The 25,717-nt window shown below is 48.0% G+C and overlaps 1 protein-coding gene across 2 annotated transcripts in view; it reads right to left on the bottom strand.

The window, feature by feature from the left end:
- Window positions 1-688: 688 nt before the first annotated feature.
- The window catches only part of LOC138581110 (extracellular calcium-sensing receptor-like), a 207,330-nt gene continuing 182,301 nt past the window's right edge, over window positions 689-25,717 (bottom strand). For both annotated transcript variants that reach the window (XM_069652189.1, XM_069652190.1), the window contains exon 5: window positions 689-884. In XM_069652189.1, the coding sequence (XP_069508290.1) occupies window positions 807-884 (78 nt within the window). In that variant the 3' untranslated portion in view covers window positions 689-806. The remainder of the gene's footprint in view (window positions 885-25,717) is intronic.

Raw genomic sequence — 25,717 nt, 5'->3', positions numbered from 1 at the left:
TAAGTGTTTTTTTGTGTTCATTTCAGGCCTCAGGATAATGATATAACATTTTGGGAAGAATATACAGAGCAGTAACCCAGCGCTGGAGGTCAGAATGGCAAATATCTCCACTGAGACCATGAACTTCCCCTTAGTGCTAAGGTACGCTGGGATGAAGGACGTCCAGACGCTGAGGAACACCATCATGCTGAAGGTGATCAGCTTGGTCTCATTAAAGCTGTCGGGCAACTTTCTTGCCTGGAAGGCAACGAGGAAGCTCAGGGAGGCCAATAAACCCAGGAAGCCCAGCATGCTGTAGAAGGCAGTCTGTGAGTTCTCGTTACATTCGAGTATGATCTTCCCGATGGAAGATCTCATGTTCATTTCCAGGAAAGGGGGGGACAGCCTCAGCCATGTAATGCAAATAATAACCTGGATTAAAAAGCAAAGAAGGACAATGACTGCAGGCACTTTCAATCCCAGCCAACCTCTGAATTTGCTGTCTGGCTTTGTGGCTTTAAAGGCAATCACAACAAGAAGCGTTTTGGCAAGAACGCAACCCACACAAAAGGAAAATGTCACACCAAACAACATTTGTCGAAGAAGGCAGCTTGTCTTTACCGGCCGCCCAATGAAAGTCAAGGAGCACAGGAAGCAGACCGTGAGCGAGGACAGGAGCATGTAGCTCAGAGTACAGTTGTTAGCCCGGACTACAGGGGTATTACGGTGTTTGATGAAAATGATCAGTACAGCGGCTGTAAGAAGAGAAAACAGGACTGCTATGGCAGCTAGACCTGCCCCAAGGGGCTCTTTCAAAGAGAGAAATTCTACATCCTTACTGGTGCACCCAGTTCTCGCCACGTTAGACCACTGTTCCTCCAGACACTTAACACAATTGACAGCATCTGTAAATGGAAACAATGGAAGGATAAAAAATGAAAATGGTGACCTTGCACATATGATACATGTCATATTTATATCTCAACTACTTAATGCACATAGAAGCTAATTTTGACTGCCCATGCAGATTGTGTGCAAAACGTCCCTTCTAAGCAAATGTTCTCATTTCCACAACTTCATGAAAAAGTTAAACATAGGCAAACTGGCCTTTGTTCTTCACTATTACACCATGTTGGGGGGGAAAGTGTAAACAATTAACGAGTGTAAAAAAATTGCAATTAACAAAAGTGACACAATTAACAATTGTGGGAGGCATTTACATTGGATTCCTATGGAATCTGTCTGCTTTTACCACGTGTAAAAGTCAGAGGGATTCCATAGGAATCCATTGCATTGCTGCTAGCATGAAAGTCCATGTGGGTGGTATGGCACTTGCATTTGTAAGGTGGAGTGGTAAATGGGGGCAAACATTGTATGTCCATCTCCCCATCTCCATTTTACAAACTCTCCAAAATGCGGGGTTTCAGAAAAAAAACTCTGCTGGACAAACTTACCACCATTGTTTCTGATACACCTACCTAGTAAATGCTTCCAACATTATCTAGATGACCTGGAGAACTTCCTACTCTTCAACTCCAACCCCAACCCAGACCGCTCCATTATAAATTCACTATTTATGTTTCCGTTTTTCCATGTAGATCAATCAAAGCACTTCCCTCTTCCCCAGCAGATTCTGCAATGGCTTGGATTGAGTACAACATCATTTCTAGCACATAAGTTTGACGAGGTAGAGGTGGTTCTACCATAGATCATTATCCTAGAGTAATTCTGTGCCACTGTGCTATCCCCTCCCACTCCACCATAGGAAGCCTCTTTTGAAAGCATACAAAGGTGCTTTGGTCTCAGAAATAGGAGCACAATAGTAAAATGTAGGGGAAAGAAGGGGTTCCCTCAACAAGGAACATAGCAAACGCTGTAAAGGAATAGGAATACTAAAATTCAGGCGCTAGAAAAGCAACATGCAGACGGAGTACCTCAGCCATAGAATAGATAGAGATAAGAATGAAATGCAGTGGCAAAGCGGACTTTCTGAAGGTAGAAACAGGAGCATGAGACGAGTTGGTGACAGGAGAAGCAGGGCATTTTGAGAGAAAAAGCGGTATTGCAGAAGAGAGAGTTGAAGTGGTATATAGGAGAGCACACACTGCAATAAGGTGCAGATTAACTTCAGAGTAAAGAAACAGGTAAGACAACACCAGATGGAAGAACCTGCCCACAGGGGTAGACGTATACAAGGCTAAATAGAGACATTTGGAATAATGAAATTCAAGAGTAGGAAATGGAGTGTAATGAAGAAGGATAGGTGGCACAGGGTAGCGAGAGAATGGAGGAATGAAAAAGAGAATGAGGCTCCCAGGATGACAGGACTGTGACATGCCAAGAGAGAGAACCCCAGCAGAGGCACATCCAGGAAATAGTTCATCAACCTTAGCCCTATTGTGTTATGATCTCTGTCAGACACTGTTCATCCTACCTTTAAGATCACATTATTCCTCCCACTAGTCACCGTGCCCTTCTCACGCATCATGTTGCCTTAGTCTTTAACCGTCCCACCGTACTCACGCGTCACTCAGACTTTCTGTTTGCTAATGATGCCTCATTCACAGTCCACTCTGCCTTACTCACGAGCCTCCCTGGTTCACATGTTGGTAACCCTGCCCTATTGACATCTCATCTATTGTGTTGACATTTTACCCCATCATCATTCATTTGCCATTCTGTTGTATTCTTAAGTCACACTGCATCATTCAATAGCCACCATAAAGTATTTAGTCACTCGTGTCACGTGCCCCATTTACTGATTTTACTGAACATTAAAAGCATCCACTTTTCTGCATCCCCCACTTATAGCTCACCATGCCTATATCCAGTGATTCCCTGAATCAATGGACACTCAAATGCATTTTCTGGCCGCTCTGACAACCCTACTGTTCCCAATGTGTCAATTCCTGGTTACTCTGCCTCGTGCACTGACACATCTGCCACAACAACTTGTCACCCTGTTGTAAAATCTCTTCATGCCGGTCTATTCACTAATTATATTTCTCTTCATGTTTACCTGGTATCCATATCCATGCACTAGTCTTATTTACTTATGGTCCTGACCATGACTGATGTGCATGTTTGTTTCTCATCACTGGTCACCATACCCCCAGAACAGACCAATACATATTTCACATGTGACTCTGCATTAACAGTGAGTGAGACAAGGTGACTAGCATATGGGGCAATGTCATTTAAGGCTCACATTCAATAATTCAGTAGTCATGACTCGTTATTGACTGGGTGTTCTGCTTTCCTTGCCAGTCATCTTGACAATTGGTTGGTCACCATTCCCCATCAGCACGTCGACTAACAAGTCGGGCAGTTTACCAGGCTGCACAAATGCAAGCTTTATTGACCGGCGATACCTTCTGTTCCAAGCCATCCAAGAGCTGTGCTCCCCTTTTCTTTGCTGGCACTGATCTCCATTCCCTGAAATCCTGCCAACATGGAAAAGGGAATTTGCATCCACTAGTGGGAAATGTATGCGGTCAAAGGGTTACCATCTGGCAAGGGTGTGGAAGCACTACATTTCTTAAACATTCTAATAGTAATAGTATGATGCGGCTAATTCTATCGCTGAAAGGGTGGCCTGCTATAGAGGCCCCCTTTCATTAAACTCAATGTCAAAAGCATACTGTACACCTCTGCCCTGCTGAATCAGTACCCTGATCTGCAGCACCTGCTCTCCAGTGACACAGAGCAGGTTCAGGTCACAAGTGTCATCTTGACAACTGCAGTGACAACCAAGCCACTTCAGGACAGGGGCTGCTTCTAAAATATGCACATCTGTTCCCAGACCACATAACTATGCGAGTACCACCCTAGTGGCAGTTGTAAACTTTAAATGTTATCCATTCCTTAGTTTAAGGTTAAGTGGCTAGTATGTCTCAAGCTTATTACAGCCACATCAACTTGAAATCATACAAGTGTCAGCACTGTGAGCTCATCTTCGCTGTAGAAGGGTAATATGTGTATTCTGGTGAGATGGCCTTGCCCGCCCAAATGGCAGGGCAGAAGACATGATGGCTATGCTTCTCCTTTGATCCTTTGTGAGATTGGTTAACACTCTCCCCAACAAGACAGCTTCCCAGCAGGAACTGTCTTGGGAAACAACAATCAATGGGCACATCCTCCCAAAAGGACTAGACTGTCACAACCGCGGGTTCCTGGCACTTGTGGAAGAGGTGGAAACATGGCTGCCACCTGACTGTGCCGCCACGTTGTATACCCAGACATCGTTAGCGGTCTAATCTTTTCAAACATGGCCGCCGCCAAGTGTATTTACTAGCTTACGCTCGGCGGCTCGGCGCGTTGCAACTCTCGGATTTCTCCTTTGTTGCTTGGTCTACTGTTTACTTCGCTTGGCGGTGATCCGCCTCTGTCCTTAATTTTTCTCCTCTCTGTTGTTCCTCTCTTCTCTCCTGGTCCTCTCTCTGCCTTGCCCCCCCCTGTTCCTGGGTGCGAGGTGCTTCCCGTTTTATTTCTCCTCCCTTCCTCCTTTCAGCCTTTTCCTTGCCTTCGTTGTTCTCTCCCGGATTTCCATCCATTTGGCTCCCCTCTGTTCCAGCATTCTCTCCTTCCCCGTTTCCTTTGTGCTTCGCCTTCACTTACCTGCCCTGGATCGTCATTTCATACGAGTCTGGCTTTGAAACTTCACCTCATATATTCCGGTCCAGCGGGGATTCTGCACTCCAAAGGGGTTTTTGTGCCGCAAGGCTTTTTCCCTTGCTTCGCGTGTCTGTCACGGGGGGGGGGGGGGAGTCACCGTTGATTCCTACCCAGAGTCACGGCGGCTTCCTTCCGAGGCCAGCCCTATCTACTCAAGAAGAAGAAAGCCCACGTTCATCGCTCACACGGAAAGAAGTTGGACTTCTCTTCAACGTCAGGTGAGGAGGAAGGGGAACTTGGAGACTCTCAGAGCTTGAGTGGGGAAGAAGATATTGCAGATAAGTCTGTTGATATACCCACACAGCCTGGTACCCCTGATATAGACCCACAATAGGGTGCTGCATACCAATAGGACCTTTGATGCTATTGACAAGGGAAGATGGTGGGGATAGTGTAGAAGTGGGGAAGCCAGCATAGCTGGAGGAGTATTCCACCATCTTTTTTCTGTCCGTACATCTCTCCCCTTCCTGTCCCCTCCACTTAAATCAGTTAAAAGCACATTAGGTTCATTGACAGAAGGCAAAGAGCACTTCTCTAAAGAACAGGGATTGAACCCCTTAAAGCAGGCTTGCTGCTGTTCAATCACCAATGGTGCCTTGCCTTTAAAATAGGAGATCTTCCACCCCTTCTTTGATTCACTCTTGTCAAACACCTGAGGAAAATGTTTTTTGGATCTCTCTTGGGAAAGTCAATCTTTCTGGATAATGAAACTACTGAGGTAAAGAAGAAGCAGTCCAAGGCAAATGCAAGCTTTGCTCTCTACCCGATCCCATGGCGTATTGGGGGTGACTCTTGCTGAGAACCAGGACCTGCCACTCTGCACCAAATCTCCTTAGGCTGGGAAGGCAGACCCGGAGCGAACTCATCCTCTCCTCCTCTGGCTGACTCACATCCTGACACAGCCCTTTCCATGCTCCACTCTTCTATCTCTGATACTCTTGATGTTCCTGCCCCTGTCATGAAGATCCGCTTGAAGCCCAAAGCCAAGTGCAAATCCTGGTATGACTCTGACCTCGTCACCCTTAAATGCAAGTGCAGGGTGGCTGAGAGGAAATGGCTAGCATCTTGTTCATCCTCTGACAAATTGGCCTGCCGCCTGCTCCAAAGGCAATACCGGCTCTACGTCCACACTATGAAGAGAGCCCACATTCAAGCCTGCCTCTCTGCAGCATCTAACAACTCGTCCAAACTCTTTAAAATCTGCAAGGAGCTGGCCAATTCTGCTGTGGTGTCTACCACTCCTGTCCCCTCCCAGGCCCTCTGCACGATCCTGGCTTCTCATTTCCTCTCTAAAACCCAGGACATCCCATCCACCCTCTAGTCCTCTCCTCCTCCTCCTCCCTCTACTCTCTCCTCTTCCTCTGGCCACCCTATGGCCACCTCTCCTCCCTCTTTCTCTTCCTTTCCTCTCTTCTGTCCTGACGAGGTTTCTAGACAAGTCCGATCTATGAAAGTCTCGTCAAAACAGGTTCTTCCCTGTTCTTCCAAAACCATTAAGGACCACATTGACACCTTTGCTCCTGCACCTGGCTGACTTCTGCAACCTCTCCTTCGCCACTGGAGCCTTCCCTTCCCGAAGAACTCTCTTGTGCACCCTCTTCTCAAGAAACCCTCAGACGACCCCTCCTGCCCGGCTAACCATCGCCCGATCTCCATCACTCCTTTCCTGGGCAAACTCCTGGAAAAGCTGGCCATCTCCCAGCTTAATCTTTACACTGAATCTGTTGTTTGTCTCCATGATCATCAGTCTGGCTTCAGAGCTACCAGAAGCATGGAAACTGCTCCTGAACATCTGTGAAGACCTGCTCTCAAACCTTGACTCCAACACCGCCTGTGTCCTCATCTTACTTGATCTCTCTACTGCCTTTGACACTTTCTACCTGCGGTGTTCCCCAGGGGTCTAACATCTCTCCCTGGCCATTCACCAATAACTGTCACCTCTTGCCGACTGCATTGCCGCTCTCTGCTCCAACTTTCAGTGATTTGCGGATGGCACTCAGCTAGTTTTCAGGCTCCCCTCTGCCACCTCTTCTTCTTCTCTCATCTCTGACTGTCTGCTATCCAGGAGTGGTGTGCCACCAACAATCTCTGCCTTAATGCCCGTAAAACAGAGATTATCCTCATCGGCATACCTGCACCATCCTTTCCTGTCACTCTTTGGCCGGCCTCTCTTGGCCCTCTTCCTGCTCCCACTTGTGAGGCTAAGAACCTCAGGGTCATCTTCAACTCCACACTCTCCTTTTTGCCTCACATCCCTGACGTCTCTAAGAAGTCAAACTACCAACTGCACCTCTTCAGAGGTATTCTTCCTTTCCTCTCCTTCCACCAGAAGCTCACAGTCTCTAGAGCTCTGGTTCTGTCGAGGTTGGACTACTGCAACATCCTCTTTCTAAATCCTGCTTGCTTCTAGTCTCCGCCCTCTGCAACTCATCCAGAACAGGACTGCAAGACTTGTCCTTGGCCTCAAGCTCAGGGATTGTATCTCTCCAGCACTGAAATCTCTGCATTGGCTCCCAGTGGCTGCAAGGATTAAGTTCAAGATCCTCTGCTTTGTCCACAAGGCCTTCTGGGGCCTGGGTCCTCAATACCTCAAACTCTCTCTTCGCAAATACCTTCCTACCTGAGCTCTTTGCTCCTCCACCTCCAACTCCCTCAGGGCCAGTCACTTCTCCAAGCAACGAGTTGGTGGTAGATCTCTTTCTTCGACTGGGGCCTCCATTTGAGACAGCCTCCCTGCCTCTCTGAAACTTGAGGAGAACCTTCTCCGGTTCCGGAAGCACCTCAATATCTTCCTCTTTGCTTCTGCATTCTCTCCTCCTCTCCCCTGCTGAACTCCTGGCTGAAACTGAAACTGCATTGGTCACCTGGCTACCCTCTGATCTCGGGCCCAGGTCCCCTCCCCGCCAGTTGCACACCTGCTTCCCCGCCAGTTGCACACCTGTTTCTGTATCCCTACAGCCCCCTACCAGCACTTGACACCTGATGTCTGCACTTACCCTTGCACTTGCCACCAGCTGGCCGCAATTTGTGTTTATTTATTTTTATTTATTTTACTGGTTATCCTCTGTACTGCACTGCCCTCTCCCCCTTTCCCCTTCCACTTTTCCCCTTCCCCCTTCCCTGCACTTGCGCGATCTCTATGTCACCTGGCCTAGTAAGGTCATTGTATCTGTGTCTTGCCTCTGTTCCCCCTCCCCTGTCTCGTCACGCGTTGAAACACTTGTGTCTAGGCGAGTTAAGAATGTCATATTAGATGTTATGATACTGAATAGTGCACTGAAGAGGCATTGAGAGTGCCCTCTTACTGTTGTTGACAAGTAAGGTCTGAATTAATGAATCCTGTAATGCATTTTGCATTCACTGTAGTACATACCGTTTGTGCATTGACAATATCACAAACGTTGTGCCATATTCTACCCTTTCTTTGAGGACTATATTGATCATGTGTTAGGCAAGATTGTATTCAGTACCCTTTGGGTGCACTACAACAACCCTGACCTCCTGGCAATAGCAACCCAACCTTTGGTATAAATCTGTACTGCACAGGTTGGTAGCGTGTTGACCAGCCAGGCTTATCTTAAGAGGGGTCAATGTGAGCTGTAGAAGGGTTACATAGAGATTCACAGTGACAAGTATTCAAATAAACACGCACAAGGTTTCTTAAATAAAAACATATTAATTTATTTATCAGTCAGTTAGAATAAGCCTTCTTCAGAAGGGAGCAATATAAAATCAACACACAAATACACTCCGAAACTACACACTCTTAGTCCTAAATCAGTAAAGACCCTTTTGGGATGGCCCACAGTCACAACCTACACCCAAAGGTGACTTCAATAGCTAGGATGTTGGGTCATTAATATCTTACTGTAGCATTTAGAACATTCTTAAGCAGGCAAATACTTTTGGATTCCCTAAGCAGAGCCATTCAGTGTAACAGGCTAAGCCAAAGTCAATGGGCAAAAGTCTATAGGAGCTGAAGCAAATCTGGTAGGTAAGTAAAACAGTCTTTGCACAGTGTTTTAGAAGTCTTTGAAGAAAAGAAGAATCAAATGTAGGGCCACAAGCTATTTAGACTTTTGAGTAGGAGAAGATGCAAGAAACTCTACAATAAGAGGTAAGTACTCTAAGACGTTACAGTACCTTTGGATTGAAGAAAAAGTGCAGCAGATGACTCCTGTTCCTGTAAAGCTATGTAAATCTCACTGTTCCTGAGCCTCAGTCGTGGGGACAAGAGGGAGGACTTCTGGGGACTCCTGCACTGCAATGGCATAGTCAGCGCTCGCAAGCGGCAATCTTCAAACAAGTGGCACTTCTGTGTTTCAGCTCCTTGCGACTTCCACAAATAGCAACACTGTGGTTCCTGGCTGTCGAGATTGACTTTCCTTGCTTATGGGGTCCCACACTCTGTTGAGGTGGCTCAGGCTCGGTCAGTCCTGCTTCCTGGGAGTCCGGAGGATCTTTCTGGAGCTCTTGGCCAACTTAAAAGCAACGCGCACAATCTGGTGTTCCTCTCCCTGGCTATTCAGTTTCCAGAAGCAACTCTGTGGAAATTCAACCAGCTCCGAGAAGATGTCCAGGTGGCTTACTTTGGAGTTGATTGGTCCCACCAACTCAAGGGGAGAAGTCGTCCTTGCAGGAGCTTCTCTATCGATACGAAAGTGGAGTTTCAACAGAGCAGCAGGGCTTCACCGGGCCTACCAACGGTCCAGGAGATGCAGCAGGAGTCCTCTTCAAGTTCTTCTTTGGTTCCTTTGTCCAGTGGTTGACTCTGCCTTCCAAGCCAAAAGCCTCGCCTTTTATTCAGGTTTCTCCCATTCATTCCAGCCTAGCTGTCAGTCACCCAGCAGGGTGGCTGTCCTTGCGGACAGTCAGCCGGCCAATCACCACAGAGTGCATTTGGGTCTGCTAAGAGACTAAGCACAGGGAGTTTCAGGCACCTCCCTCACTTCCTGCCCCCGCCAGACATCCTGGAGCCAGAGGGGGCTTCACTCTTGAATCCCGCCAAAGACAAAGCGAACAAAGGAACCAAACCTGATTTGGCGTGCAGAGTAAATCTCAAGAAGGACCTTTCCACAAAGAAATGGCGAAAAAAGAAGACCGGGCCATTTTGACAAAAATGGCATCCTTGAGTGCTTTACTGTGCTGCGAACGCAGCCCGTGGTAATTACACACCACAGAAGTTAAAAGTAAACCACTGCCACCAGCCATTCAGTGAGGAAAGGGTAACAAAAAAATGTTACATGAGAAGCTAGACAAAGGGGATACTAAGTAAGCCCTCCAGCAGCCTATTGTAAGATATTGTCTGCTGGCTCTAGAAAGTTTACAAAGGTAAGCAAAGTCAACTTCACTTTATTGCTCTGGGAAACAGTAGTTTATCCCATAGAAGGTATTTAAACCTTTGGGAAATCTGGAAGACTTCCCTGTGCCACTGCAGTGAAGGTGCTGTGTGACGCAATGTAAAAGATGAAGCCTATGGAGTTTGTCAGGCTCCATTACCAAAAGAAACACAGAGTACAAAATCACATTAAAACACATGAGAGAGTGGACAAAAAGGGTCTCACACTCTCCAGGTTAAAATAATCAAGTCCTCAAAATCGGGCAAAGTTGCTGGGGGTGTCTAAGGAGGAGGGAAAACAACTTTCACGTTTAGCTGAAAAGCAATGCTGTGCTGGGATGGCTTCCCTTAAACACATTTTCGGTCTGCACAATGCATCTGCACGTGGAAATCCTCACAGTGCTTACTAAGACATCCTTCATACGGGCGCTATAGGTTCAGTGAATGTAATAGTGCGCAGAGTTCCGCAATCAAAATATAGTTACTGTGCTTTGATTCCGCTGTACATTTAGTGATTATATGAAGTCAGTTGATTTAAAATAATTATACTTTTGTCACAGAAAATGGTGCATGGTTATCTGATGAACCTTATTTTTAGGAATCTGACTGTAGCCTGGGTCGCAAGATGCACAACAGTGCCAAGTTCAAGCATCACGCCCTGGCAGGCCCTGACAGTTCCAAAACCTGAGATGCTTCCAGTCTGAGACAGGAATGCATTCAGCTATCACAGAAACCAAGTGGACGGTGTCCAACGCACAAGAGCTCCCTTCATTTACCAAGGCCACCGTGGTTCCTGGGATGTAGGAAATGGACAACAGTGAGATGTCAAATTATACTTGTTCTTTTATTTATTTAATTGTTTATTTATAACACACTATATGCCATACCTGAGTTCAGTTTCGAAGTGCAGATCCGGGATTTGCACCTCTGCTGCTCTGTATGGTCTTGCTTCCAAGACCAGCGCGTGGCCCTTGTGCTATCCTCCTTTCACATAATGTGTTTAATACCAGAGATTGGTTTCTAAACGTTGTGTTGTCTTGCTTCCAAGACAAACGCGTTGGCCCTGAGCCACCCCCCCTCACAACAGAAATAATCTTATGACTCTGCATTATGCTTGGGATATAACTCAAGGTGGTTTGTTCACCTGCGGCAGAGACCTGTAGTTCATGGCTTAACTGTCAACAGGGCCTCCCCAACCATTCCCTTTTCCTAACTTTAGTTAAAATGAACATTAGCCATGTCATTGCCCTCGGGACACACACACACATCCTAATAATGCTGTCTTTAGATTGTATCTGATTTGCCTAATTTGGTGGGACGTGCTGGAACATTCTGTTTCCCTCTTGGACCTCGCCAATGTCTGGGGAAAGCGTGTAAGTTCCAGATACAAGGGACCTGTAAGATCTCAGGCAAGTAAAATGGTGGTGGGTATGAGTTATTGTAAATCCTGTTATTAAAATCCAAAGAAAATATTCAGTTTGTGTGCTGAGCAAAAGGGATTTATTAATTGTCTCTTGCCACCCACCATCCCAAGGCCCCATACGGTCCCAGATTCCCATAGGGTACACTAGAACACCTTGCTGTCCCTGCTCCATATGCATCTTTTACTGTGATAATGGTATCCGTACTCGCCAACTAAGGCTTTTATCGGTGCACTATGCTTGCCTCCATCAAATTTACCTCCATGATTTATGGGAACAGTACTGCAGCTCCGGACTGACCGCCATCAGATCAAGATATGGGAAACAGTGTTGCAGCTTCCTCTGGAACAGTCACCAGCCTCCATCAATTTGATATTGAAGATCTGCAGGACGTCTACTGCAGTCTTCAGCTCTAACTGGTCTAGTCTCCGTCATATTGGCCATCAAACATTTGAGAACCCATCTTGTGGCACTCTACTCAGGAATGGTCCTGAGGATAGCTGATCCTGAACGCATCTCAGTTATTTCTCACCTATGTATTTTTAACTTGGCAACCCAGAAATTGTTAAACCATGTTACCATTAACTGCCTTCCAAATTCCTTAATTTTGCCGACTCAGTATTTAACACAGAATCTCAAAGTTTAGACCATAATTGCATGCCAGAGCTGAATTGTTCTAAAGGCAAACTCTTTACCAATATACCGTATTCCTAGTTCCTCAAGCACTGCTCATTGGGATATGGAGAATGAATTTCAGAGAAACATTTTCCTCTGTATCTAGACTTCCTTAAGTACATTAAAGCTTTATTTCAACATTTGTCATAAAAGATATGACATAGATATAATTAAAACAAATATATATAGCATACAATCCATAGAAGATTTACCTGTAAAAAGTACAATTCATGTGATCTATGTACAACTATACAATGATATTTACTGTTCACAGAATGACATCCAAGAGCTCTATATTGACCAATTCCTCTAAAAGAATTAACTTAAATATGAGTGAGGGTCTCTCCCAAACTTTTTCAAATATTCATTTTATGTTCTTTTCTTTTTTAAACTGGGTCCTTCTCACCTGTGCTCTACACACATGTTTCTAGACTACGAAGGATATGTCCAAATACCGTGCATAACAAAATACATTCTCAGCATCCTGATTCCATAATTAAAAATACTCTCAAATTACAAATGTGAATCCAAGATAGCATAAAAAGTGGAATAAAAACATGTTGAAATGTTTCACCCCCACCTTGATACATCAAACAAATGTCAGTGTAAGATGGATTCCATGATTACATTACTACCCCATTAAGCAATATACCAAAACATATAATAGTATATAAATGTTAGCAATTAATTTTCAATTTGATCACACTAAACCACATAGCTACGGTTCCAACATTGGCCAATCCTCAGAACTCGCTGACGTCTAATACTCACTATACAGCATCTGCATCTTATACCTTGAGCAGTGTCATCAGACAAAGGCCGACACATGTAGCATTGAAGTGAGCTACACAGCCCCCAGCTTGCGTGAGGGGGCGGGCCGGGGGCTTTCACTCTGAGGCTATTTTCAGGCACCTTATGAGTGAACCAATGTTTGGACTCTGGTGTTTGCGCGTCATGCATGAAATCATAAACCTTGCATTATTTATTACAAATCAAAGTATTTGTAAAAATCTCTCTTCACCTAATCAAGCGTTTTAGTGATTGGTAAAATAATGCATTTTGGATGAAGAGAAGAAGCGGAATCCTCACGTTGCATATGTTGGCAATGTCCTCGACCACCTCTAGCAATCAGCGATTGCCATCATTCACAGAGAAATTAAAATCACTATGGTCCAAAACACGTCCCTGCCTTATTCCTTTTCACTGTGGAATTATTTGCTACAGCTGGGCGAACTTTCAAAGGTCACTGAGAATTTTTTTTTGGTGACCGGCTAATATTCACAGGTATTTTTGCTAGCCTATGAACCAGCCCCTCAGACATTCCCAAAGCATCCTTATGCCTCTTCTGTTTCCCACTGCTCACTGTCTACTCCCCCTCCCCCCAGGTTCCCCAACCATCCTTAATGTTTATTTTACCAGGAGTAAGTTGTTTCATCGATCCTTTTATATCAATGAATGAACATATCCCAGTTTTATGATTTTGGGGCAGTTGGGCAAAAGTATTGAAGAGTCATGTGGGAACGACATAAGTAGTATAGGAGAGGGAAGTGTAGGTGACCCCCAATAAGGGGTAGGGGAAAAGGAGGAAGGGGAAATCATTGTGAAAGAAGGGAAGAACATGTGATAAAGATTCGTTCCACCATTGACACCAAACCTGATTCTTCACCCAGTATGATGATGTTGGGCTTACAGAATCCGAGAGGCAGCTAATTATTAGTCCTCTATGAATAGTGTGGCTGAAACCAGGTCTTGTCTCACAAAGACCTTACAGTACAAGGGTGTGGTGTTTAAGCGACACAGGTATGCAGTAGACATTGCCCGATGACACATAGCATGCAACATCCATGCTCCCGAGCCTTTAGGAACCGAGGATCGGACCCTCTGCGGCAAAGCCCTCGCAGGACAAGGCCACGGTGTTGTGCGATGCAAGTGTTTGGCGACGAAGGGGTAGCTACGGAGATTGCGAGCGCGGACGACACTCCATCCATCCGTGTCCGTAAGTTAATAAGGTGCAGGGAGGGAGAGTAGGACTGCTGCACTCCATGCAACTCCCCGGCCACACTTGTCCTTTCCTTTTCCACATGCACTTTCCACCCGCAACTCAGGCCCCTCTCCTCCCGTGTCCACGTATGCTTTTCACCCGCAACTAAGGTTCTGCTTCTCCCGGCCTTGCGCATCCTTCCCATGTCCTCCCGTCTCCATGTGCGCTTTATATCTGCAACTCAGGCTCCACTTCTGCCAGCCTTGCGCATCCTTGCCCTCTCTTCTCGTCTCCATGTGCGCTTTTCACCCACAACTCAGGCTCTGTTTCTCCTGGCCTTGTACGTCATTCCCCTCTCTGCCTGTCTCCTTGTGCACATTCCCCTCATCTCTTCCTTCCCTCTTGAGGTTCCCCCTAGCTGTGACTATTTATTGTTTGTTTTCCTGTTGTATTGTGTGTATTCTCTTCTCCTCTTCTAGGTCCCCCGCGGTTACTAGTGTCTTGCCTATATTGTACTGTATTTGCATTCCCCTCTCACTCTCCATTGTTTTGGGACTATTCTATTTTATTGTATTGTATATTGATGGCGTTGTTGCAATTGTATACTTACTCCTCTAGGTCCCACGGGGTTACTAGTGTTCTGTGTGTTCTGTATTGTATTGCATTTCCTCTCTCACTCCTGTCCTGTCCTTCCCCCCCTGTGGTCTCTATTGTATTTTTGCACATTATCTCCTTCTCTTTAGGTCCCCGAACTTAACTTTAAAGAATTGTGGTTTTGGTTCTCTGTGCTCACTATACCCATCCTCCTCTTACGCCTTCCCCCTTTGTGTGCCCCTCGAGTGTGACCCCCTCGCCCCCTCCTGTTGGGCTGCCTCCTCTTGATCTCCCCCCTCGCACACCTCAATGGTGCTCTCAGTCTCCCCTATCTTCTCTAACTGCTATTATATCTCCTATCCTATCCCTCTCACTAAGTCTGATAGGAAGAAGCTTAAAAGGGACACACTGGTCTGCAACCCAGGCTTCCCTATTGCTGATACCTACACCAGTGCTTCCTCCAGACAGACCCTCACCAACATCCTCTTTGTTGTTTCCTCTCTAGACGTATCGACCCTACATATGGTCTTTGTTCTCTCTCCTTTTTCCTCCTCTCCCTTTAACGGTGGCACTTGTTGGGAGGTCCTCCTGGCCCCCTTCCACTCCTCCAAGACATCATCAATTAATGTCTATCTGAATGGCACCGTCTTGGTCAAGGGCCCTCAGCCCAATGTCTGCCTTTTGGATAGGCGTCTCCCACATCTTATCAACTTCCTTCCTTCTCCTGCTACTCCTACCTACACCTCTCTGGCTCCTCCACCATCTTCCTCTTCTGCCACCTCTCTGGCACCCTCCTCTGAATCTCTGGCTGCTTTGCCTCCTCCTTCCTCTGCCACCTCTCTGGCACCCTCTTCTTCCTCTCTGACTACTCTAGCATCTCCTTACTCCTCCTCTGCCCACTCTCGGGCACCTCTAACACCTCCGTAGGGCATACCTCATGCCTGTACCCCTCCCCGGAAGTCTTTCAAATGTGGCAATCGGCTCCACATCGTTACCCTTAACTCTCGCTCAGCTGTCAAACACTCCTCTGACATCTGCCGACTGCTCGAAGAACTTGATCTGGATGTCCTTGGTCTCACCGAGACATGGCTCAAGGCCAGCTCTGTCACAAGTTTTGACACTCTCCTCCCTGATGGCTACAAGATCCTCTCCGAACCCAGAACCAACCGTCCAGGAGGTGGAGTAGCCTTGATCTTCCCAGAGCGGATTCCTGCTTCTGTCATTCCTATGCAGGCCTACTCCTCCTTTGAATGCCTGGTCTGCAGGATTTCTATCTCTCCTGGTCTCTCTCTTACTGTGGCCACCATCTACAGGCCACCTGGCCAGATCGCCCTCTTCCGCTCTCAGTGGGCCGACCTATCTTGCTCCCACCTAGCCTCTACCTCTTAACTTCTCCTCCTTGGAGACCTCAACATCCACTTGAATACCTCTTGCCCCTCCTCTTGGATCTTTTGCAATCTCTGCAACTCTCTGCCTCTCTATTCTTCCTTCTGGCCTGACACACTCTGCTGGACACACTCTGGATGTTCGTATCTCATCAGACACCCCCCTCTCCAATCCTCTAACCATTTCTCTCCCCTGGAATGACCACTTTCTTCTCTCATCTCACCTTTCGCTCTCTGTCCCCCAGGCAAAGCTGACCCCAGCACTGCCACCCACCTTCTTGGCCATCCGGCCCATGGAGCGTCTGTTAGTGGACGTTATTGCTGATACTTTGTCTTCTCCTCCTTCACCAGTGGCTGACTCAAACTCTGACACAGCCCTCTCCAACCTGCATCTCCCCATCTCTAACACTCTTTTTTTTTAAAACAATTTTATTAATTTTGTTCAAACAACAAATAACAAACCAAACCCAATTTACAGTGGATACAGAACTTGCTCATAAATACACATACATTGTTACTTTTTCACCCACTGTATTTCCCATCCCACCCCCCACCCGAGCCTACTTTCCCATTGTTAGTCCCCACCTCTTGTGGTGGGGAGACCTCTCCCGCCATGTTTATTGAGTCATCATCACTTGGTCCATCATACGAAGGCCCAAATAGTTCTGCTATTAGTTGCCTCCAACCCGCTAGGGCTCCAGCTTCACCCTCTATGTCCCCTTTACACGCTTCCTGCCATGCCACTGTTTCTGCCTCCGCCCACTTCTGCAAGTCCCTCCACCATGTCTCCACTTTAGGCTTTTGACACGCTTTCCATCCCATCGCAATCCTCTTCGCCATAACATATGCCATATCTTTCAATTTACTCACATGTTTAAGCTTCCGCGGTCTGGGGAACCCTCCCAACAAACAAGCCCACACAGTATCCACCTTCATGCAGATTCCCTTGTCTTCCATTTTCTGTGCTATGTCTCTCCAATATTTCGCTATCAGTGGGCATGCCCAGAACATATGTACCATTCCTGCGTTTTCCTCATTACATTTGGGACACACTTGGCTTCCGGCGTTCTTAAATTTGGCTATCTTTAGTGGCGTCAGATATGCTCTGTGAGTTATATACAACTGTATTTGTTGCAGCTTAGCATTTCTCGATACTTTTTTATGATACCCCTGAGCCCTTAACCCACATTCCGTCACTCATCAGGTCCCCTACTTCTTCCTCCCAGTCCAGTCTAAGTTGCACCACTTCCTTGCCCACTTGAGTCATCGTCATCTCGTACACTCTAGACGTTTCATGCCCTCCTTCTGCTATATCATATATCACATCTAGTGTGGTGTCCAGTTCCTCTGCAAGTTCCACCTCAGACCAGGTATCTTTAATTCATTGCACCATCCCATGATAAGTAATATATTGCCCAGCGCTCAACCCTGTTTGTTCCACCAGCTTCTCAAATTCCAATATTTTCCCTTCTTGCCACACATCCCCCAATGTTGCTATACCTACCGGTTCCCAATACTTCCTAATCATTAACCTTAGTTGCTTTTCTGTTCCCATCATTGTGACCAATGGGATTTGCGAAAAGCACAGGGCCAGCTTGTCTATCAACCGGCACACCCTCTGCCACATCCCCCACCCAAGACCCAACATCCCCGGACGACCTCTCAGCTCCCGCTTGGGTAACCATATCATTTCTCCAAAAAAATATGGGGTGCAATGTCCTTGATGCAGCCTATGCTCTAAGGTAGGCTCCGCGGAGAGCCATTTGGCTACATGTTGCAATTGGCTCGCTACATAATATACTTCCCAGTTTGGTAATTTAATGCCCCCTTTTTAATGCGAATTTTGGAGTTTCCACAAGGCTACCCTGTTCCTCATCCCGTACCACAGGAATTCCCTGCATATGCTGTACAACCTAATAAAGAATTGCCGGGGTATGGAGTATGGGATGTTCGTGAAGCAATGCAACAGTCTGGGCAATGCCACCATCTTGAGCATCGCCCCTCGCCGCATCATTGCCAAGGGGAGTTTCGCCCAGAACTTCATGCTGTTTTCCCCATCTCTAACACTCTTGATGTCCTTGCCCCTGTCATGATGATCCATCTTTGATTTTTTTGCTTACCAGAGCTATTGTCGCTAGTATGTCTGTGATGCAAATAGGGTCTCTCCTTTGGAGTTGAGAGAAGTCCGACACAAGCAGAGTCGGCTGCAAGCCGCGCACGCTAGCCCTTTCGCACAGGCATTCAAATTACAAACCACCCCCCCTTCTCCGCCGTTCCCATTTTGTGGGGATGTAATTATGCCGGCCTTATGCATTCATGCACAGCCAGAGAAACATTGGCACACTAGGAAGTGAACTTGACCTGTGGTTTTTTCCACCAGGTTGTTTCTCCAGTGCACCACTACGCCCTGCAGAGGCTTCCAAGCACGAACACAGTTTCCTCTGCCGGCCCCAGCAAATATTTCCATCCGGGAACACGGACGAGAGATAAGGGTGGACGGATTCAGATCACACAAAGATATTTTCACTTTACCGTGGGGATTGTGCCTCCTCCCTCACACACACACACACAACAAAACTTTTTTTTTGTCAGCATGTGAACAGTTTTGCCATTTAGGGCCTCACCAAGCAGCTCCCTCTAACCTAGTCCCATTTTTCTGCCCACAGCCGTTCATGCCGCCCTGTAGGCACCCAGCTGTCTATCTCAAGACTGTCCCTGGCATTTTTGACTAATTTCGGGCAACGGCCGCGCTTTCTCTGCTTTTCTGGATCACACAACAGAAGCATCCCAACATGCCGGAACCTACCTTCCAGGTCCCCTAAGATGCTCATCTTCTGCAGAGGTATTAACAAACCTTTTTATATATGGATGAATCCATGCAGAGTGACCACTGGGACCAGGAGGGTAGTGCACGTGGTGAGACTCTGATGCATGGGTTGCATGAAAGACATTTTAACTCCTTCCTTTCTCTTTCACTGGGGGCAAGGTTGGCACAGTGTGAAGAGCATGGAGTTGATTACTTGCTATCGCCTGTTGTAGACATCTTTTCTTCTCTATTAAGCTACAGTCTTCTAAACACCCACCAAGAAAACTCGACTGGTCATACCCCACTCTTTTCTTTTTCTTTTTGTGCACTGCAGGATTTCAGGACTGCGGCCCTGATGAAGGCGGAACCTTTTACTTTCTATATTTTGGCTCCTTCCACCGAAATGCAATACTTGTGAAGGGTTTGCAGGCTTTCGTCTACATAAATACACAAGACCCTGTCCTTAATCCAGTTCCCCCACTGCATTGGCAGATTTGAGCTGTTTCCGAGATGTATTGTTATTGTTTTTGTATGTTTTAAACCTACATCCATATTACAATCAGGACTGATAAGTGACAATCATGACTATTGGCCTCATCACGGCTTTGGCGGTAACCCTTAAAATCGGCGGTAACGCTATTAGCGCTGATTTTAAGGGTCTGTCGGATCACGAGTCCAAATACCGCCGGCGCCATTACAGCCGGTGCAAGTACAGCCGGCTGTACAAGCGCCGGCCATAGCAGCGCCAGGAACCATTCGCGCAAAAACATCAGCAATCACGAGTCCGGCGTTGGCACTATTAGTGCCATAAAAGCAGCGAACAGAACACAGGCCACAGCAATAAGGACCCAGGTGGAACCACTGCAAATCAGAGGCATACAAAGGACCCACCCATGCACAACACACCCTCCCCAACACCATTACACCAGCAGGAGCAGGGAGGAGACAGCAATAAGGACCCAGGTGGAACCACTGCAAATCAGAGGCCTACAAAGGACCCACCCATGCACAACACACCCTCCCCAACACCATTACACCAGCAGGAGCAGGGAGGAGACAACAATAAGGACCCAGGTGGAACCACTGCAAATCAGAGGCCTACAAAGGACCCACCCATGCACAACACACCCTCCCCAACACCAATATACCAGCAGGAACAGGGAGGAGACAGCAATAAGGACCCAGGTGGAACCACTGCAAATCAGAGGCCTACAAAGGACCCACCCATGCACAACACACCCTCCCCAACACCATTACACCAGCAGGAGCAGGGAGGAGACAGCAATAAGGACCCAGGTGGAACCACTGCAAATCAGAGGCCTACAAAAGGACCCACCCATGCACAACACACCCTCTCCAACACCATGCTGCCATTTGGAGCTGGGAGCCTTGATGTTGACTTCTAGCTGCTGCGTCTGGGGCTACAGAGGCCAGCCAACCAGGCCGGGGCCCTGGGAGTGCAGGGGTCAGTGGGGATGAGGAAAAGGAGTCAGAGAGCAGCACCAGCAAGGCAGCCAGTCATCCCCAGGGTCAGGCCAACACCCTGGGCCCTGACTGATGGTCAGTTGGTGACAGATTATCAGCTGGACAGGGCAACCATCAGCCAGTAGCTGGACACAATCCAGGGTGACATTGGCAGCCACAAAGCCACCAGCACGGCAGTTCCTCCCCTAGTGAAGCTCGTGTCTGTGCTTCAATTTCTTGGGACTGACAGCTACAAAGATACCGTTGCCATGATGCATGGAATGTGCCAGTCCACATTCAGTGCCATGCTGGGACAGGTGCTTGATGCACTGTTGAATCATGTGAACGAACACATTGCATTGCCAGCCACACAGGCACAGCTGCACCAGCTGAAGTGTCAATACTATGCCATTGCCCAAGTCACGAATGTAATAGCAGCCCTGGACTGCACACATGTGGCACTCGTACCACCCCAGGCACATCAGGCTGCCTACAGAAACCGGAAACAGTACCATTCCCTCAACGTGCAGATGAAATGTCCCGACCACACCTTCATCCCATTCTCTGCCCGCTACCCAGGATCCACCCACGACTCCATGGTCCTGCGCAACAGTACCCTGCCGGCGTATATGAAAAGGCATCGAGGGCAAAACACATGGCTACTGGGTGAGTACAAATGTATACCATAAAGCATGTCAATCCACAAAAGATGATGCCTGTCACAGAATCCATCATTCACAATAGGCAGCTGCATTACTGCAGCGTACACATTCAAGCACCTTGCACGATAAACCTCGGACATGTGCAACACAGCAGAACACACCCATGCAGGATGTACGACATATGGCGGCACAGTGACATATAGAAGCCCCACCACAATAAAGCCTCCTGTGTGCGTAGCACCATGGCTCCCAACACTGACACAGTACAGAATTCCCACCCTGCCCACCCGAAAATAATTAATTTTCAAACCATAAGCTGGCACAACCACAAACGCACCACACATAAGTAGGCCGAGTAATGACAATGTTCATCCTACGAACACTGTCCCCAAAATGGCCAGGGAAATGCATGGAGAACAGTACAGAGCAGTGACAACCAGCAAATGCAACTGTAGCCAAATGGATTTGCAATGACACATGAGGCAGCCACTTCAGTTATGCAGAAGTAGATGGAAGTGCCCCCTTATCCTGCGACAACTGAATGAGTACTGTTACATACAGATACATAGGCGTACCAAGTGGAGAGTACCCCATTGATTCAATCATGCCCGTAGGACAGCACACTCCACAATGATATAGGCCAAATGATATAAAAGGCAAAATGACACTGATGACAGAGCCCTGTACATCCACTGGACTTACCTTGTCCCCATACCGTCTTCCTCGCCCCTGCAGGTGAATCTGCATATCCCCATGACATGTGGCACATGACCCCTGAGCGTCACCCACACACGGCGGTGGAGCGGGCATACAACCTTGCCCATGCTCGTACACGGATCTGCGTGGAGAGGGCATTTGGACTGGCAAAGTCACGCTTCCGGTGCCTCGACCGCACGGGAGGGGCAATGATGTATGCACCTGAATAAGTAGGCTAAATTGTACTGACATGTGCCATGCTGCACAACATCTGCTGTCGCAGAAATGTGCCACTGCCCCGATGCTCATGTGCATCCACCTGAGGATGGTAGTGAGGGCGATGAAGTGCCAGAATGTGTTGCACTTGCACAAAGGATTGGGCTGAGGGAGGGGAGGTTGGCCAGACAGGGATTGATGGATGGATTATTTTAGAAATGGGTACTGGGTAGATCGGAAATATGTCACTTCAACATTGAATTGCATCAGTGACAATCACTACTGTCCATGCATTGTGAATTTTCTAACGTGATTTATTTAACGTCCAACAATCCCCCCTCCCCCCAGTGAACACCAGCACACTATTCCCCCTTCCCCCAGTAAACACCCAGCACACTATCCCCCTCCCCCAGTAAACACCCAGCACACTATCCCCCCTGCCCCAGTAAACACACAGCACACTATCCGCCCTCCCCCAGTAGACTACCCCCAACTGTGCAGTTAGGCACATGTGTCTCATCAGGACAACAACAACGATGCCATGCACCACTAGGATGGTCACGGGCTCTTCCCTTTTCCGGGCCCCTCCGGTGTGCGTGCCCTTAGGTGGCGCAAGGACCGGCGCCTAGGAGATGGCTCTAGGGAACCCTCCGTGGGTGTGCTCGATGTCGAGGGGACTGAAGCGGTGGCCATCACGTGCTGTTGCATGAGGTTGTTGCCTCCCGTGTCTGTTCAGCAAGTGCTGAGACTGCCTCCGTCAACTCCCTCACTCGTTGGCCAAAGCCTGTCAGGGCAGCGGTACATTGTTCAACAACTCGGCGTGTATGCGCATTGTCCCGCGCTATGTACTTGCACCCATGCCTTATTGATTGACTGACTGCCTTGATGTGCCTGCTCTGCACCTTCGCCATCGATTCCACCCTGGCCTGTTTGGCCTCATTGATGTCGAGTCGGCCCATCACTGCTGCCCCAGTGATGAAGGGCTCCCCTGGTGCGTCACGTGGTGGCCTACGACTTCTGTGCTGTCGGGGGGGGGCGCTGCATGGCGACATGGCACCAGCCTGGACTGGGCTGCCTGGCTCAGAGTGCCGGTCTTCTGGGCTCCCATAAGATGGCGTTTCCACGTCGGGCTGCGGTGTGCAGACACGACGCACAGGCACATGTCGACTCCCTGCATGCTGTGTTCCTGGGCTTGGGCTTCCCTGGGGTGTGATCATCCCTTCAGCCTCACTACTTCCAGGAGAGTGTTGTCCTACGGCATGATGGCCACGTGGAGGTGTTGCTCCCACGTCAGGCTCCGATGCAGACCTCTCTCCCTCAGCATCGGGGCTGTGAATGGTGGCTTGGGGTGAGCTGGCGGTCACCTCCCTGCGGCCATGTGGCTGCCGCTGCTGTCTGGCGGGGCTGCGTTGGGGTGAGGTGGGTGTTGGCCTGGGTCGTCTCCCTTCAGTGCGGCCTCTTTGTGGGGTGCTGGTGCTGGTGGAGGCGCGGTGCTGTGGGCGCTGTGTTGGTGTGGCCTCCTCCCCATCATCTTCATCCCGTTGGGATCGATGTGTGCCTGTGGGGTACATAGGGTGTGGTTTGAGTTCAATGCTACATATATTTGTGTGATGCAGGTCATGCCAACAAGTGTGATTGAAGACAGTAACAATGACGCATTCAACTAGCATTCTGTTCAGTCGCCATGTGATGTTTGTTGTGAATGTGTATGGAGGTACACTGCATGGGAATGCGTGGTTGGGGTGCACTGCGCTCTGGGTTTTGGGGATGTGTTCATGCACACTCCAACTCTACGTAGCTGTCCTATGGCTATGGAAGTCTATCCCCTGCCCCTGTCATTCATGCACTGCACGTACGGGGTCGTCTAGGCAGCACTACCGTTCTAGGGATGTAGGCCTCACTTATGGGTGTATGCAGTACCTCAGACACATGTCTTCGCTTTCATTCACTAAGGGTCTGCATGTGTGGTACTTTCAGCTGCATGTATTTGGGGATGAGACTCACCTGCTGTTGGGTCGATGCCAGTCCCTGCCTCCGCTCCACCAATGCCCTCGATGGTTCCAACGTCTATCAGGGCTGTCATTTTCTCCTCCCAAGGTGTGAGTTCGGGTGGGGGGGGAGGTGGACCTCCTCCAGTGGCCTTGCTTGCACTCCTGTGCTGTGACAGGATGCCACGGACTTGCACGCGCAGGTCATTCAGGCGCTTGCGGCAATCCTCCCCATCCTGGGGCACGCGCCCCACAGTACTGACCCTTTGGCTGATGGTTCGCCATATTTGGGCTCTGCGCTGGCCACTAGTTTTTCGCTGCTGCAGCTCCTCGTGGTGTATCTGTGCCTCCTCGACCAGTACTTCTAGCACCTGGTCACTGAATTTGGGCTTCCTCACCCTGTCCAGGCTGGACTTGCCCCTAGTGCGCTCCTGAGACATGTTTTGGCCTTGGATCACGTGGATGGCTTCCAGAAGCCGTGATATCCGACGGATTGTGATTTCCAAGATGGCCGGCACTTTATTTCCCATTCCTGCAGTGACATAGCGCTATGGGCGTGCGCTATGAGCGCGACATGACGGTAGCGCACGGTGCACCGGATTTAAAGTTTTGCGCTAACGCCATGGACCGGGGCGCGTGCACGATAACTTGTGATCTGGCGGATTATCCGCCAGGGGCCTTGGCGTTACTGCTAATTAGGTCCGGCGGATAATCCGCCACATTTACCGCCAAAGTCGTGATGAGGCCCCATGAGCTACATATTGAGTGCCTATCTCAGTGTCTTGTATATGAGATATAGAAAGGACGGAATTATCCTGTCCTCATCCATTGTCACCTTTTCTTCCAGGTTTTTCAAATATTTGCCAATTTCATTTTTTCCAACTGTCTGTTCCTCCTTCCTTCCCCCTTTCCTTTTCTGTTTTGGGTCAATACTTCATGACTTTTGAACATATGTATTTAAGTTTGTGTTTTTTGTTTTTCTTTCTAATCAAAATGTTATTTCTGTACCGGCACACATGATTTAAATGCTTGTTCCTTATTGTGTGTTTTTGCTTTCTGTTTTATTGCAATTGTTTAACAGCTTTGTTTAACTGAATATAGAATTAATTTAGAATTCTTGGCCACCTGGTGTTTCATTCTCTTGTCAAATGGTTGAATGCGATTTGCATCAATTCTTTTTGGTTAGGTAGAGGTTTCGCATAAAGAGGTTACCAAATTAATTAACCCGTTTGCTCAAAACCTTGGGCACAGCAATATTCTTTTCCTTGGTTAATAGGGTCTCTTCTCAACAGATGGCAGGGCTGTCTTGATGTAACAGACCGGCCTGGCAAGGGGAAGGAAAAACCACTGTAGGAGTGAAAAAACCTCGGTACACGTCTGAGTCCAAGTAGAAGTTAAATCCGTCATAACAGGAATGTGAAGACCAATGCCGGCAAAAGGAAGGAATTGCCCACGACTTACCGGAAGGAACCAGCCAGTGGATGAGGTATTCCTGAAGCAGCGAGAAGCACCAGTCTGGGCAGGACACGGCGCAAGTGGTAAGGTAGAACAGAAGCTGAGGAAGTCACAAGGGAAGAAGTCAGCAAGGCATATGAAGGGAGAAGGTCGTCAAAAAATGAGAGTAGCAGCATTACTGGCAACAAGGAAGTTGCAACTCGAAGCATTGAGTTGGTCCATATGTTTTGAAGTCCTGGGCCACTAAACTCCTCCCCATTGGAGTGTGATTGATGTAATGCCATGTAGTCATTGGCGTATTATGACTTTCTTGTGGTTGGCACAAGACGTGCAGCGCCATGTTGTGTTTGGCAAAAAAGACTTTGTGATTGGCACGGTGTACG

The sequence above is a fragment of the Ambystoma mexicanum genome, chromosome 3p (genome assembly GCF_040938575.1).
Source record: "Ambystoma mexicanum isolate Mex_15411 chromosome 3p, UKY_AmexF1_1, whole genome shotgun sequence".
NCBI lineage: Eukaryota > Metazoa > Chordata > Amphibia > Caudata > Ambystomatidae > Ambystoma > Ambystoma mexicanum.
The sequence above is the reverse complement of the archived record's forward strand: the minus strand, read 5'-3'. Positions and strand labels throughout refer to the sequence as shown.